This window comes from Protopterus annectens, chromosome 3.part0 (genome assembly GCF_019279795.1).
Source record: "Protopterus annectens isolate FY-2018-M chromosome 3.part0, PAN1.0, whole genome shotgun sequence".
In the NCBI taxonomy this organism is placed as follows: Eukaryota; Metazoa; Chordata; order Ceratodontiformes; family Protopteridae; genus Protopterus; species Protopterus annectens.
This window is the reverse complement of record NC_056731.1, coordinates 102,178,605-102,196,541: the sequence shown is the minus strand read 5'-3', so window position 1 is coordinate 102,196,541 and position 17,937 is coordinate 102,178,605. Positions and strand designations below refer to the sequence as shown.

Genomic DNA, 17,937 nt, shown 5'->3' with positions numbered 1-17,937 from the left:
TTCTAGATTCTGATTTATGTTATAATTCAGACTCCCTCATTTCAGTCAGTATAACAAAAGTAAATACAGTAAAAGTTTATGCATATTGCTTTATATCCATGCACCAAATTGTTCTGTACACCTTAACTGAAATTCATTTTTTTCCTGTTTATGGCAGGTGCAAAAAGAGCTAGCTGCTGTTCTTGCAGTGAAAGCAGGAAAACATTATGGTGAGTAGGGCATTCTTCATTCTTCTGTCTCATAATTGCTCATCAATGCTTGTGATCCAGAAAGGTGTGGTTTAGGCACTTTAGACTGGATTTCTTTTCATCTCTGGACTGGGAAAATCGTCTAGCCAAAAGCAAACTGTTGCCTGATGACAACTATGTGCATGTGTTCATGTGTTGAATGTTTCCTTACTGGTCAGAGTTTTGACATTTATACTTCTGTGATTTTTAAGATGATTCAGACAGTTATGAAAACATTCTGTAGAGAAGCAATGTTTAAAGCAAGTGATTGTGGTATAGTGGATGTGGTAAAACATACAACAGCAAAGCTGCAAACATCCATTGCAATATAACAAATCCAGGAACTTAGAAGCTAACTAAAGCATCAAAAGCTACAGATAAAATTTTATACTGAATCAAAAAAGTTACTTTAAAACCAAAAAATAAAAAAAAATAAATAAAACTAGAAATGAACAAAGGAAATACACAGTGGCAAACTTAACCTACTTAACACACAATCAGATCCCAACAAGAAAACAGCAGCCGCACCACATGAAATATATAAACCCACTCATTTAATATAAAATTGTTCAACTGTAGTAGAGTAAAATGACTCTGTTGCAACATAAAAATGTGTCCATTGTATATACTGCATAATGTTGTAGACCTGCAAGTCCAGTGCTTATATTTACTATGGAAGGCAGTACAGGATAAAATATTAAAATGTGACTTTAACAGGCCACAAAGAACAAGATAAGAAAAATAAAAAAAAGTTCACTGCCACGAATGTAAACGAAACACTGTTTAATACATCCACAAGACTAAGCGCTTTCACCTTTCATAACAGAGGCTTCTTCAGAGTCATTGTGAACAAACAATACCCCTTGTTTAAAATAAGTGTAAAAGTCGCATGTAACCAATGAAAGTTTTCCCCTGATACATATTAAAGCAAAATTTAAAAAGACATAACATACATAATAGTATACACCACAATTTCCCAGCTGAAAAACCTTGTATACTTTCCAAACTTACTAGACAAAAACTTGTCCATCATTTTAAAAATTCCTGTACATTTTGTTGTGTTATAAAACACAAACTTTTATTCTTCACATTTTAAATATGATTAGCCCTTTATTTCAGAATAGGCACCATACTATTGCTGTCATTCAAACCTGGCGTTGTAGTAGCATTTAGCCTTAATTGCCATTTTGTTTCCCTTGCCTCTGCTTCCAGGTTGAAGTCACCTCCTCTTTCATTTTTTTGTACCCTATCAATAACAAAAAAGATGAATCTCCTAAAGTTAGGGAACTTGGTACTATGAATGTACAAAGCATTGTGCACGTCCTTATTCTTAATGGACCTGATGTGTTCACCTGTTCTGTCCCTTAACCTACGTGTCATCTTCCCAACATAAAACGCTGGGCATGAAGTACATGTGGCAAGGTACACCAATTTCTGAGAGTTGCAATTGCATCTCCCTGGGCATTTCATAGTGAACTTATAATGACTAACTATGACATAAGGTCTGTCATTAATATATTTGCAGTATTTACAACTGCCACATTTACTCATGATTGACCTATGTCTTGTGTTTGTACCCTTCTTTGCGGGTCCCTCAGTGATGTTCTTTATGTTCTTTATGTTCTTACCCCGGCTGAAAACTATTCTGGTTTGTCACCCAGTGTTTCCTTTGTTCCTTGCTCACTGTGCCAACAATCGTTCAAAATTGTAGTATAACATTAGGTTGACCATTGTATCTCGGGTCTATATTAGAGCACCAAGCATTCAAGATGTCGAGTGTTCTAATATCAAACCCTATGAATCGAAAATTTAAAACATCGAACATTCAGAACAGCGAATTTTTTCCTAGTAAAAAAAATTAACACATACACACAACACAAGCACACCAAACAAACAGCAATCCACACACATACGCTAAACTCTAACACCTAACCCTACACTAAACTATACATACACCACTAACTATCCACTTACCTTAACCCAAACCCTAACCCTAAGGTCTGTCACTATCGCAGAGTTACCTCACCCGCGCCCTAACCCTAACTCACCTACCCTGCCCTAAACCTCATGTCCACACAATCACACACTTACCTGACCCGCACCCTAACCCTCACGTCCACATAATTGCACACTTACCTGAACCCGACCCGTAACTTTCCACCACAGTGCTGAAAATACCGAAGCAACAGAAATGGACAACCAAATTCTTTCTCTAGGAAAAAATTTGTTTTTTTGTTTCTTCGATATTTTCAGCATTCGCTGAAAACGGGTCGATATTAGAACACTCAAAATTTTGAACGTTCGGTGTGCTAATATAGACCCTGTATCTCAGAAGCATCACATCACCATTCTCTTCACTAAATACTGCTTGCATTTGACACCCAGTCATCTTCAAAATGAGTGTAAACACTGTGTCCCTTTTAAACATTATTTCCCTTTTGATTTTGACCAGTAACTTTAAAGGGCAGCCCCTCTCAATACACAATCCTATCAACTTAAACAATTCTTTCAAAGGTGGCATCATTACTCACTAACCGAGACAACCTCACCAGCTCACCCTTTATGATACTTTTCCTTTGATGGAAAAGATGACAGCTATTAAAGTGAAGTATACTGTTTGAATAAGTTGGCTTCCTGAATATTGGACTGTTTAGCTCCTCACTTCCATTACTTTTTGTTAATAATGTATCAAAAAAATTCCATTTCATCTTCTTTCCACTTGTGTGTAAACTTTAGGAAGTTTGTGGTGGAATTTAAATATTCAACAAAAGTTACTGCTTCATTCTCATTACCTCCCCACAGGGTGAGTACATCATCCAGGAACTGATTGTAGGACTTTATTTTATTCATGTGAGGTGATTGGAAAATAAGTGTAGGATAAAATATTGAAGCACCCCATACAGCAAAAAATAAAAAATACTGCACTTACAATCACTTCAAGTAAAATGAAAAATATAGGATTGGATTACAGTAGTACACACACAAATTAATCACTCCAAGTTAAAAAAAAAAAAAAAAAAAAAAAAAATTATAGTTGGACATAAGAGCAATGTTAGTATAATAAAGTACTGGGGATAACGTACCACTGAATCACACTGCAGTATGCAAAAACAAAAATTGTGATTAGTTTTATTGGTAAATGAATGTTGCAATTGCAGTATTTCAGAGAATTCCTCTTATTTCAACGTGTAGTGATCTGTGAGTTATTATACTTACATAAAGCAATGACAATTATGGGGACATATAATGCTTTTGAAACAGTACACAGAGGTTTGATATTGCACTGACACACAACACTTTTCATATATATCATGAATTAAATGAAATTTAGCTTGGTTTAGAGAACAATTTAACAAAGATTTTCCTAAAATGTTTCCCAAAATAACTCCCAAATGCAGCGATGCTGTACATATACATTTCTATGAAGACTTTTACGATAACTTTATAATGTGAAAAGAAGACCTGGATAAATTGGTATAAATGAAATTCATGATTGAGGCATATCCAGACTGAAGGTTTGCATCATCGTACATTCAATGTCCAGAAAAGTTTACAGAAGTAAAACAGTCTAGAAACCCAACTGTGTATTCAGGTAAATGGTTAAGGTTAATTATTGAATTGTTGATAAGTTTAGGATTGCACACAGTTGCTCAGAAAAAAGTGGAAACCTCTTTAAGGTTCAGTATTCATATAGGGTTACAGAATGCTGTAACCAGACTTGTCAATATTAAAAGTAATTTTAAATTTGATGTTTTCTTTAGAAAGAAATTGTAAGAAGTTTAAGAAATGTTTTGGAGTGGCAAATATTGTTGCCAAATGTGAGCCTAAAGAGAATACCAAATCTTAGCATTAGGTGAAATAATGGAGTTGAGCAGATTCACAAATCTGGAAATTAAATATTTGTTAAATAAAGGGATCCTAAGCCCTCCATTATATCTTGAGAGAGTAAGAAGTAAAAAATGCAAGATGATTTGGAAAATCATAATATCAGTAAAGAGTTAACAGCTTTTTAAAGATTTTGTAATTGATACTTATTAAAACTGTGGTTAAAGACTGAGCAATGTATGATTTTTTTAAATTAGCAACCATAAAAAATAAAGAAAATATATGTTGTTCGATCTGGTGATGTCTGTATTAATACATTTTCAGGTATTGTAAATATTTTCATTAAATAATATACTTTGAGGAAAATTATACTTGAGTATTTAAAGTTTGACAGGAAAGAAACTGACAAATTTCAAACAAGACTATATTGTTGAATGCAAATAAAAGTGATTTCTTAAAATAAAATTTTCATTGGTTACTTTTGTTAACCACTCAACAGTTAGTTTAAATATATGGCGATATCAGTCTTGGGACAAAAATGTAGATGATGATATCAACTGCAAAATGATGACCCTAACTGAAGAATTAAAATTCATTGTAGAATCTATTAAGGGTTTCATTTAAAGATCATGTAAACAGCAGAGAAGTAGACACCCTGCCTTGTATCTGCCTTAAATTACTTTAGAAGAGCTGTTTATCCATAAAAAGGGTAAAGTAAAGGTTTCAAACTCAGATGACCATGAGACCTGCATGAGGACTAGCCCACTCAGATAAGAAATACAGTCTCCAAAAAAGAAAGAAACATACTCATTTACGTTATGATTAGAGTATAATAGTGATCCTCTCCCACATTTGTGCTGGTTTGGTAGCTGCTGGAGGGACCCAAGAGTTTGAGATGTGTAGCAGAATTTATGAAGAGACTTGACACATTTAATAAATATATAGCAGAGGGTAATTTTTTTTTCTTTTAGCTTAAATACAAAAAAAATATCAGTTGGTCTATAAAATCTTTGGGCATTATTAAAGGCAGCAGAAGTGAAAATGTCAGTTTTTCCTGTTCGGCATCAGTGACTCCAGAATGAGATTGTGATTTTAGATTTATGTATTTTAAGTGCAGCCAGAATTAAATGGAGAAGTAAACGTAGTGGACACCCTATTAAGTCTCTTCCTTTCTTTACCTGTTTATTTACTTATATGTGAATGTGTGTGTGTGTCTAAACACTTGTACTGAATATTCTGTTTCAGCATTTTTGCTAGGAAATAACTTGAGTGCAGTATGTCTGTTTTAATTACCCTTGCATCACATGAGTGCCCAAGGGAAGAAAACTCTCTGACATTGCTAGACAATTTATAGACTTCAGTCCTTGTGTATTAACTATTTCGGAAAACATTTTTCGATGTATTTGGAAAATTTACTGTTAAGTGAGATCTCACATAACCACTGTGTTTTACTGGATGCAGCTCATTGTTTTTAAATGTCTTTGTAGCAAGGGTTTTTGTTCCTGTGAAACTGTGATAAGCCCTCATTCATTATATATTGAACCGTTATCACTGCTTTTACCAACTGATTTTTTCCAAGTCTCAACTTCTAAATGGAAATATAAAAGGTCTGTCTCATTCATTCACCCTCTACAGCTTTATTTGTGCACTATCTGTGTTGAAACCCTTGTAGATGCTTCTTTGAGATAAATGTGAAGTTATATGAAATCAACTCAACTGTCTAGCTTCCAACAATATGAATTGAGCTAAAACTCAGAGCAATATTAAATACAGTAAGTATAGTGCACTACTTTCAACAATGGCTTTTTAAGAGAAATGCCCAACTACCTTGAATGTTAATTATAATGTCACATTGCACTATGAGGAGCAGGGGGAATTAGGGTAGAGATTTCTTGTGTGTGTGTGTGTGTCATCATTTATCTGAATGAAAGCTCAAAATCCTGAATGTTGAAAACTCAAAATATTGAAAAGGGGAATTTGCCCTTTCCCCATTGTTGTGGGCTTCTAGAGTTGGCATATATATATATTGAGAAAGGAGTTTGGGAGGCACAACTCTCACACAGGGTGTGCAGAAGGGCTTGCCCCCTGCAATTAAATAGTTTCGGTATTTTGAGCTTTCAGTATTTTGAATTGTCAATATTTTGACTTGTTGGTAATATATATAAATGTATAAAATGCTGTTATTTATACTCTTAGGTTATTTTTTCGTCCTCATTGATTGTTACTTTTGTGCTACAAGAATTGCAAGTATTTTGCCATAGGAATTGTTTCTGTACTTTCCTTTATTAACTTGTTACATTATAATAAATAATGTTAAGTTGCACAAAACTATTTCAGTTATTTTATAATGTAACATTTAAAAAGAGTAAAAATATTGCTTAGATAAAGAAATATGTATTCTTTTTAGACTTGAAGTTGTAAATAATTGCATATTTATGTTTTTGATGCCTTTTTATGTTTTTACACTGAAGAGAACTGTTAAGTTATACTTCTGTTTCAAACTGGAAGTTTTGCAAGTGCTATCATATTGGAACAAGTTTAATTGTGAACATGAGGAACATATTTTAAGCCTGAGAATGTGTTACAGTATAGTGTGCCTCCTAGTGCAAGTACTGCAGCCTTGTCATCTCAGATGGATAGAAGGATAGCCTCTTGAAAATGACCTAGATGGCCAGAGTTCTTTTAGCAAGTCAGGTGCCTACTGGTGATGGGGAGAAAAAGAGGAGTTGTTTGGCTTTGCCCACTTGCTGTCTTTTAATGGGGGTGGGGGTATCAGTTACATGTTGAGATCCAGCTGTGGAAGTTGGGCTTGTCGTGATTAGTCTTAGAGGCATTGGTGTCTTTGGACCCAGGGTAGAGATGCTTACACCATGCATTAGCCGTAGCATTATGACACCATCATGCCATGCTGTATGGCTTTAACCACAGTGTCGAGCAATCCTCTACATGCAGTAGTAGGCTTCCTGGGTTTGCTTTGTCCCTGCACCTCATTGCCACTGGCAGTAAATGGGGACAAGCATGTTTTCTATTTTTAGATTTTTACAAGGGAGCCTTTTCCTCTGTTTTGCCATCTACATTATTTCCTTTGTTTGTGGAATTTTAAGAGAAATCAGTTTGGTGACCCTGGCCTAAACTCCTGGCTGATGCTATGCAGAATAAAATAATTAGAATTATACACAGAAGAGGTTTATGGACATCATTAAACTGGAGTACCATGTCTTCAGTAGAAAAGTTCCTAGAATGAACTGGCAAAAAGGAAAAGTATATCAATATCATAGTAAGCTTGTGTATATAGTTAGCAGGGGTATTGTGGGGGAACCCAGAACCCCTTGTGAGGCATACTTTCCTGCAGAAAGAGTTGCTCTGATGATGTCAGTTTTCATTCATTCTTCAACAGATGGGTTCTAATCCGATACTCAGATCTGACTCTGCTGTTACACAAGCTTGTGGCCTCTGACAATCTCTCAAGCTCCTTTCCCAATTATAATGCACTGTCCCTAAAGTCCCTCAGATCTCATTTGAGGCTTTCACTTCTAGACATGGTCAACTGCAGCTCTTGGGCTAATTTATTAAGATTAGTGAATTTTCTTAAAAGCCTTTTCTTCAAACGCTGTTGTTTGGTAAATCTATTTACATTAGCTAGCTAGTCTAATCTATTTCTTAAGTGTTTTGCTGATTTTATTCACTTTTATTCTGTTTTATACACTTGCCTGTGTGTCCTATGCTACCATTGTTGTTAGGCCTTTCCTACTCTTATTTGTCTTTCTACTACAATGGTATTGTACCCCTCTAATTTCTTCATTGTTACCTAAACCTTCTTTCTCTTGATAAAACAAAAAACAAATAATTTTCTTCCGGTTATAAGATGTTCACTGTTTTTTCTTTCAGTTACTGCTGTTGGTTGTAAGTCTTTCTTATGCTATGTCTGAGAAAGGATTTAAAACACGTGAGGGATGTGGACATAAAATGCCTTTTTCAGATGTCCACTCTATGTGTTTATTGCTTAGGGTCTGAACATCTTGACCAAGATCGCAACATTTACTGTAGTTTCAATCAAACAGCTGTGTCTGAGAGGAGGAGTAAATTTATGTTAAAGGATTTGTAACCAACTCCTTTGTATGAGGCCATATCTGGAGTTCAGTCTCCTAAAATTATAACTAAGGAACTTTAAAAAAACTCCAGATCTTTGGTTTCCTCTGCTTCTACATCCTCTGAGCTGAAAAAAAGGAAAAATTGGATGCAAAGTCTCCTGGGATCCAACTATCTTTGGATCCAACCAGATGCGTTTCCAGTCCAACAACCTCTGATCAGACTACATGTACTCTGGATCTGACTTCCTCTGTTCCCAAGACATTACCAAGGACTGCTTATTCTCTGAATATAGACATGGTGCCTTCAAGAGTGCCCTCCCTTTACTCGACGGGCATTAAAGTCACCTTCAGTGGTGCCCTCTTCATTCCTCCGGGGATCTCACTGAAGCAGACATGGAAAGAATGATGAAATTTTTCATGGAGCAAATTTAGAAGGGAGTCCTCATGGTTGTTCCTGTCCCCTTGGGTCAGGCACATCGTCCATCTGCTACTCCACTGATAACAGCTTCATCTGTGACCTGACTTGTGGTGCTAGAGTCATCTGATCTGAGTGTTCCAGGTCCATCTGGGTTGGATCCAAAGAGATTATCTTAGGATCCGACCATTAGTGTGAGTGCACCTGCTGTGAGATTTTCAAATCTGGATGACTCTCGGAGCTGAAGCCTCCAAGTCGTATCCAAGGGGACAGGATCAACTTCTAGGTTTTTCGATCCATCTCTTCCCCTTGGAGCTTTGGCACTGGATAACTCTGCTCCGTCTTCCACCTTAGGTGGATTGCTCTCAGGTTGGAGGGAGTTGATGAGCCAGAAACTTGCTTTCTTGGCTCCGTTGACTTCCTTCTCTCCTGAGTGATCTGCTTTTGAGGTTGTGAAGCGGGTTTTGTCTGCTACGACAGATCAGAAGGGTCCTTACCCCTTGGATCCACCCACTACCTCTCAGATGACTTTGCACTGTGACCCTCCGCATTCTACATCATGGGGATAGCCTGTCCAAAGCTTTCAGTCTTCCCAGCAGGGTATTGCCATTTCTTCCAATACTTCTCTGGATCATCCCACCAAAGAGATCCCTAGGAAGAGGAAGTGCAAGAGGAGGTACTTGGACTCTCCTCAAGGGTCTATCACTGAGGATACTGACTTCAGTGAGTGGGAAGGGTCTCCCAAATCGCCACCCGATTGCGTCTCATTTGAAGACATTCTTGAGATCCTTAAACAGAAGGCTGGTTGGTCTTCCCAAAACCCAGCTCCTGAAGAGTCTGTATTTCTGGAAGTTTTCATGACTGGCCCGTCTACCTCCTGGGTAACTCCACCTGCTGATAAACTTATTGATTTGGTTTCTTGGCGGGCATGGAAGGAATAATTAATATGATTGAGCTGATCCCCTAGAGACCAAACCGAATTGTGGCACCACCGGTAGGAAGAGAGTATTGGAGTACCAGTTGATGCAATGATCGTATCAGCAGCTACAAAAAAGGAACTTACAGAACAGAGTTCCACTCTCCATCCCCCTATCAGAAAATGTAGGGCATTGGACAGATTTGGGAAGCGAGTTTATGCTTCAGCAACTTTTACTCTCAGATCGCTGAACTACTTGGAACACTTCATGAGACTGCAAAGGGACTTGATCAAGGAACTTTCAAATACTCTTTCAAGAACCCTACTGCCGAGGCAGAATCATCTGTGGCCTCACAGTTGGCAATCCTTCATTCTACTGCAAGTTTGTCCATGAGGCTCAACTCAAATGCTGCAGTAGGTGCTTAAAGGGCTGTGAGTTCATGTATTTCCTATCAGGAGGCATGCCTGGATGTGTCTGTGTGATTCTGTGGAGCCCTCCAAGTTACCCTTTGTCAGTGTTCCTTTTGATGGATTTTCACTGTTTGGCCCAGCTGTGAAAGACACACTGTCCAGGTGTGAGAAAGACAGAAAGACCCTCTTTGCAGTGGGGACTACATTTTTCAACCCCTCAAAGGACCTTTTCCAGGATTCAGTGGGGAGGTAGTTCCCTCAGAGACAGAGGGGGGAGCAATGGCAGAGAGGAAACCCATGAAACCGAGAGTCTATAGATTCCTTTTCTGCCAAACCCTCACAGCATTCCTGAAGGAAGGTCTGATTGCCTGCCTCTGGAAGCAGTCTGGGGTCACTTATCTCTGCACCAAGAAGTCTGGCTAAACATCAAAGATACTTGGGTTCACCAAATTATTCCCTTAGGTTATATTATTCCATTTTCCCTACCACCTCCACTATCCAGAAAAATATCTGATGTTCCACCCAAGCAGAGGGAACCAGCAGCACTAGAAATTCAAAAGCTGCTAGAAAGAGTCATCCAAGAGGTCCCTCCAGACCAAGTAGAATCCAGAACTTACTTAAGATTTTTAAGTGCCAAAGAAGACTGGGAACTGGAGACTAATTTTAGATCTCTGTGTGTTGAACAAATCGGTTTGACACACCAATTTTCAGATGGTCACGGTTCAATCCATTCTGCCCTTTCTGAGCAAGGACATTTGGATGTGCTGAACATACCTTTAGGATGTGTACTGTCACATAAAAATGAACGGGTGATCCAGAAGGTGCCTGCACTTCTGCTTCAGAGCCAGTTATTACAAGGTCAGAGCACTTGCTTTGGCCTCACCAGAGCCCCCAGGATTTTCACCAAGTGTATGGCAGTAGTAACAGCCCACTTGAGACATCAGGAATTCTGGGTGTTTCCATACTTGGACAACTGGCTCATTACTGCCCCGGCCAGGCATCAACTGGTACAAACATGAGACCAAGTGTTGTAGATTTGCTCAAATCTTGGAATAACCATCAATTACAAGAAGTCAAACCTACAACCAACCCTGACATTGGAATTCATAGGAGCAGTGTTCAACACAGAATCTATGGTAGTATCTCTTCCTGTTTTGAGAGTAAAAACAATAAGGAATCAGGTAAAACAAAAATCATTTTCAGTACCAGAATCTCAGCCCAGTTTATTCTGCGAGCCCTGGGGTCAGTGTCAACAGCAATAATGTTGGTTCCTTTAGCAAGAAATCACATGAGGATTCTGCAGTGGATGCTAGTAACACAATGGTCAATGCTCTCTCAACCCATGTCGGCAAAAGGAGAATAATTCAAGTATGCAAATGGTATCTTTCCTGTTGGATACAGTTGCAACAACTGTTGCAAGGAGAGCACTGGTTCAGTTTCATTTCACCTTAGCCCAACGCCATAGTGACCATGGATGCTTCCCAATTTGCTTGGGGAGTCATTTTCTGGGGAAGACAGTACAAGGCACTTGATCCCCTGAAGAGGCCAACTTGCATAGCAATACTTTGGAAATGAGAGCGGTGCTTTTGGCGTTGCAGGCATTCCAAAACTCTCTCCCTCTTGGGACAATTGCAGTCCAAATGGACAACATGTCAGTAGTTTGGTACAACAAACAAGGGGGAATCCAATCTTACTCCCTTGTGCCGAGAAGCCCTAAGGATGTGGCAGTGGGGCGATATCATCCAACCGCTTTTTGACTACAATACATATTCCTTAGTAATCCAGTGTGTTAGCAGACAAACTGAGCAGGTCCATCTTTCTACCTTACGAATGGTTTCTCAACAACAAAGTGACAGAAATGATTTTCCATCAGTGGGGCCAGCCTTGCGGTGATCTTTTTGCATCTCCCCTAAACAACAAGTTTAGCAACTTCTTTGCCTTAATCCCCCCACTGGGTGAGTCACTGAGGAATGTTCTTCACAAGACTTTACCCTCCATTCTGTATGCTTATTCTCCAACTCCCTTAATTCCCAAATTCCTTCAGAAATCAGCCAGGTTGAAGAGTAAAGTCATCCTATTAGCACCTTACCGGCCTTGACAGGTCGAGTTCCCCTTCCTTTGGCCTCATCTTCTCTACCCACCTTTGATTCTGAATCCAAATCCGGACCTTCTGTCTCACCCAACAGGAATGGTTCACCTGGATATTTTAATTCGCAAGCTAACTGCTTAATTTCTCCAATTGCCTTAATAACCAGGCAATCAATGCTGGCTTTACCTGTCCATTCTATACTTTTATCTTCCCATAAACTTTCTACTAGGAAACTGTACAAGAGAAAATGGAGAAGATACGTTTATTGGGCAGGGCAGAATCAGATAGACCCCTTCTCAGCTCCGATTAATTCTGAATTTTTGGAGAGTTTGTATAAGGAGGGTGCAAGTTCAGAGAGTATTAAAGTTCAGCTCACAGCAATCACATACTTTCATGTGGGGTTTCAAAATTCTTCCCTGGCTTCCTCTAAACTGTGCAAAGCCTTTTTATAAGGGACTCTTCTACTAAGACCCCCTTATAAAGATCCCATACAATCATGAGATTAAAATTTGGTACTGCAAGCCCTAATACAGTCTCCCTTTGAACCTGCATCTAAATATGATATCAATTTTTTGACCTGGAAGACTGTCCTCTTAGTTGAATTACATCTGCTAGAAGAATTTCAGAGCTTCCAGCATCATCTTGTAAGTATCCATACTTGATTTTCCACAAGGATAGGGTCACCTTACATACCAATGCTTCCTTCCTACCTAAAGTGGTGTCAGAATCAAAAATTAATCAAGCCATTAACCTTGCCAGTATTCTTCCTAAACCTTACAAATAAAAGGGATATATATGCTTCACTTAGTGGATGTTCATAGACAATTACATTTCTAACTGCATAGAACAAGAGACTTTGTTTCCCTTGCACATACGTTGAGCGAATCAGTTATAAAGGTGACTCTAGCTAGATGGTTGACAGATTGTATTTCATTTGGCTACAGCAAATTGAATCTCCCCCTTTACCAGAACCATTAAATGCTCATTCATCCAGATCTATGGGAACTTCCACTGTATTCCAGTCTAGAGCCTCTATGGATCATATATGTGCGGCTTCAACTTTGCCAAATCCTTATACCTTTATCATTTGTTACAAACCTAGATATGATCTCAAGGGGAAGAGCGGCCTTTGGCTCAGTCTAATTCAGGAATATCCTTCCTTAGGGTCACCAAGAATTTAGATCACTGGGGACTCTGTCCCATCCATTGAGGAATGAATGAAAATTGACATCAGATAAAGAAGTTATGTACTTACCATAACTTTCAGTCTGTGTTGTCCATTTTCATTCTTCCTCGACTCCCCACCCTCCATCCCCCTCCATTTGTCGCAGATGACTTCTGGAGGAATGAGACTCTTGTAAATACCATATGTCCCCTTACTCTTACTCAAGCTGTGTCCCCTTACTCAAGTTGTGTCCCCTTACTCTTACTCAAGCTGTAAATAGGATCTGAGGGACTTTAGGAATAGTGCAGTGTGGGTAGGAAAGGAACTCAAGAGTTTGTTGGAGGCCACAAGCTAGTGTAATAGCCAAGTCAGATCTGAGTTTCAGATTTATACCCATCTGTTGAGGAAGAATGAAAATGGACAACACAGATGGAAGGTTATGGTAAGTACATAACTTCTTTTTATGTCTTAAGAGCAAGTTTCATAATTTTAGTGTACTGAAATTGAGATTGCAGTTTATTTTGCATATTTGGGATCAAACAAGAGTTTTTTTTTCCTGAACAGCTATTACTTCTTTCAAAAAATCAGTGACTTAAAGCTGTTGACTGTGAAAGATAACTTGGAGTATTGGTTGCACCTGCTAAAGTTGGACAACTTTCTTCTTTGGCTGCAGTTTTAGGCTAGATATCAGTTAGAAGGAATTACTTTTTTAATTTATTGGGACTTCAGCCAGAAAAAAATCATCTTGGTTATCCATTACAGTAGATGATTGCTAGTGAACAATTATTTTGAAGTAATTGGTTAATTTGTACCGGCAACTTAGAATTAATTAAGTATAGGCTTTGGTTTAGATAGGAAAAGAGAAAATAATTTAAGGCTTCATTTATCCAAGGAGGAGTGGAGGGACATTAGATTGGCCCTGAAGTGGACAACAGAGTGTAGACATTTAAGAATTTTCACTTTTAAGCAAAAATATTGTATACTCCAAGTTTTACTCTTATATTTCTTTCAGCTGATGGTACCTGGGCACATATCCTATCGAGAGTGCCTGAAATTAGAGAGATTCCTGGTAGCCCCTTTGTGAGATTTTGGATGACATATGGTCAGACAAGCTTAGTGGTATCACCACCTATATGCTCTATGGGATGCTTAGATAGACATATATGGTGTGTATGTGAGGATGTTAATCATCTTAATATTGTTAGTGGGCAAAAAAGATCATAACTGAAAAGTTAAAAAGGGAGGAGTCCTCTCTTTCTGGAGGACCTGAAAGCCCCTAGCTCTTCTTGGTTATTTTGTATGATCTTGACATGCATTTGGTTATGAAGCAATCTAGATTTATGCTTCTAAGTAGATGTCCTGTCTCCATTGTCTAGCTAGACAGCCAGAAGGGTACTAAATGAAGGTGCCGTTGTAGATGCTTGCAAGGTGATATTCTTAATGTAATCTTTTCTGTGTCTGTTTTGATTCTTGTAGTATTTGTAGTCACTAGTAGCCCATGAATTCCTGTGCCAATGCCATGTTGACATTCTACAACTGGGAAGTGAAGGTTAGTACTTGAGAAGAGCACAGCTTGATATTAGACTGTTCCTTTTACTTTTAGTGAGTGAATTGCGTTCTCTTTTTCCTTAAGTGAAAAGATGGATGCTTTATGTTTACTGTTAGACATAGTTAAGTTTAATAATGACCTTGTACATGACTACATTGTGCATCTTATGTTAAAGATGGACTCTCTTAAAAAATGAATCTGTTGCCTTTCATCCCAGTTATGACCATCTCATAAAGAACATCTTTGTATTTAAGAGTATTTTTTTAGAAGTGATATTCAGAAATGTGTCATCTTTCATATGTTAAGTCTCTCAACTTTTTTTTGCATTTTTGTGGGATTTTTTGAAGTAAGATTAGCACAAATATTGCATATCACAAACAATATGTACTCACCATGTTTCATACTAACTCATCAGATGCTGACTTATGAATTAACCGAATTTGCATATAAAGTAATCTATATTGATTTTTGTAACATTTGTAGAGGCTGGTGGCCCATGAATTTTTGTGATAACACCATGTTGACATTCTACAAATATATAGCTTTACAGGTTGGAAAGTCTGAAATAAATCAACCAAATTAAATAGCAATAATTCCTAGAAAAAACAAAGTGCTAAGTGTCCACATACATACAGTGGCAGCATAGTTACTTCTTCCTATTTTGTCAGAACATAATATTCATGAGTACTTCTGTCAATTGCTGTTACAACAGGAACTACCAGAATGTTTATCTTTACCTCCAGCAAATTTAGAAGGTAGTGCACATGTTTCTGGCAGTGCATACCTTTTAATAGTAGTGATAATTTTTTCTGACCTCTTTCTGTTTATTTTTTTCATTGCATAAGAAGTTTTTCAAAGTTTCTTCATCAGCCATGGGACATTCTAGCTCACAAACTAAAGTGGTGCATTTTTGCATAAGCCAAATGAGAGAAAAAAACAACCTTTAAAGGTTTTAACAGTGACACTGCCCAAATGTCTTTTGAATGACTTCAGCGTTTGATGCACCAGAAGACAGGAACTTATTTTCACATCCCTAGAACGATTTAGGAGAGATGATTCCCAGTTGTAGGCTCACATAAAGGAGCATGTTGCTGTCTCATTTGTTATCTGCATCTGCTTCTTAATTCATGGAATTTTTAGAGCAGTTTTTTGACTTTTTCATTCTGGTGTCTCCTGCAAACCATGTAGATACTTTTAACTTGGCCGTCGTTCAGGGTTGTAATTTGTGCTTGCCCCATATAGGTACAAAAGAATCTGTGTGTGGTGAACTTAATGAACTGATAAAGAATATCAATTTTCGTCGTAGATTGCCCAGAAATCCTGCATCACATGTGAAGCATAATATTGATAAATATACCTGTTGTCAAAGGCAGATGAGATTAATATATATATATATATATATATATATATATATATATATATATATAATGCATACCAGTATTTAATCATCCACATCTTAAAATGCATATATATGGTTTAGCAAAGGTCCACAAAATGAACATAAGACTCCATGTGGACCATTTGTAAAGCCTGTGACTCTTTGGCAGGTCCTATGTCTATATATGGAAAACTGTAATACTTTACCAGGTGCAACGACAAAACATTTGGCTGATAGTGTATAATGATCACCTTGCAATGCCTGCAAACAACACAAAGAAAGAACTCGGGAAAAATCATTGGGATTACCTTCAAAATGTCATGCCTGCATTGTGCAACACTCATATTTGCGAAAGTATGCTATTAAAGTTTTGTATGAGCGAAAAAAGATGCCGAAATCACAACAGTGAATGCTAGTGTGCGTTCGCTGTTGTGAATTCGGCATTTTGAGTGGAGATCGCACTATATTGAGGATTGGGAAATGTACCCTTTCCCTCACTGTAGTGGATCTTGGAGTTTGTATATATAAGTAGCAGGGGGTATGGGGGGTGCAGGGGGGCTTGCCCCCTACAAAACATTCGTAGAAGTCCAGAAGTGCAGGTCATTTCACTCAGTCGACATTTGCTGAGTGTTGACTGTCTTTACAGAGTATGCTCATGCTTTTGAGCATTCAGTGTTCCTGTTTCCATCATTTCAAGTTGGGTAAGTAAACAGTTGCACAAGTGTGTTGCAACATTTTAAAGGTAAACCAATCATTGTGCCACACAGCTCTGCAGATTCAGAACAAAGCCTTGAATGGTCTGTGATCAAAAGACCTCACTGCTTACACATCACAGCTGCTTGTTTTAATTGTGCAAACCATGGAGAAGAAGGCCTTTAACTACCTGCTCAATATTTATAGTTGTCTATGTAATACCACTGATTTTCTCCATTTTAGCAGAGCTAGGTTATGCGTAATTGAACATTACTTCCTCACTCACTAACATCATTATCATTTGTACTAGCACTAACAAACTCAGAAAAAGCAGTTGCAGTCCCCATCCACCTGTACACTTCATGTGTCACATGTCCTCAAGGTGCAGCAACACTGCAAGCATAACCTGCTTCAGCTGCTGAGATGTGTGGGGTAGTATGTAACTGATTTGATGTAGCCCATGAACTTGCTAAAGACTGGTCTAAAATCAGTCTTGAATGGTTATGTGAATTTCCTTATCTGTTTATCTTCTAAAATAAACAGAGACTTTTTAAATGACGCAAACAAGATTTGTCTTTTGCAGAAACTGTCATTATATGATCCATTAGTATCCTGTTTACCACAGTAACTATACTTAGTGTTTCTGTTTTCAGTTTCATTAAAATTTATAAGAAATGTCACTAGTGAGCTAGTAGGTCTAAAGTATAGGAATGGAGCAGTGAAAACTATTGCCATAAACCTGCATACTGGAGTAAGATCACAGTGATGAATTTGTTAAAATGGGCATTTTTAGTTTAATGATAAAAAATACACAGTCATGCAGGTTTTCATGTTGGGCAATCTATCAAAAGGCTTGTTAGAAAAGTTGGTAATTGTAGTACAGCATTCCACTGCACCCTTTACTGCACAATTGTAAAACTTCAGACAACCAGCAAGCAATCACCACTGCATTTTTGTGGTTAGACTTATTTATGTATTTTGAATTATTCTAACCTGTTTTGATACATTTGTGCTTTGAACTTAAAGAAAATGGACTACATTTACTCAAAAAATACAAAAAAGTATACAAAACAACCAATAAAAAAATAATAGCATGCATTAAAAAAATCAACAAAGTACAAATGCAAAAACACAGGTCATTTTCTAAATCCGTGTTGCCTTCCAGAGTGGGTGTTATG

The 17,937-nt window shown here is 37.8% G+C and overlaps 1 protein-coding gene across 3 annotated transcripts in view; it reads left to right on the top strand.

Moving 5' to 3' along the window:
* Positions 1 to 17,937, top strand: part of RAPGEF5 (Rap guanine nucleotide exchange factor 5) — a 1,983,710-nt gene that overhangs the window by 537,949 nt on the left and 1,427,824 nt on the right. For all 3 annotated transcript variants that reach the window (XM_044064607.1, XM_044064608.1, XM_044064609.1), the window contains exon 7: positions 158 to 209. In XM_044064607.1, coding sequence (XP_043920542.1) covers positions 158 to 209 — 52 coding nt within the window. The remainder of the gene's footprint in view (positions 1 to 157; positions 210 to 17,937) is intronic.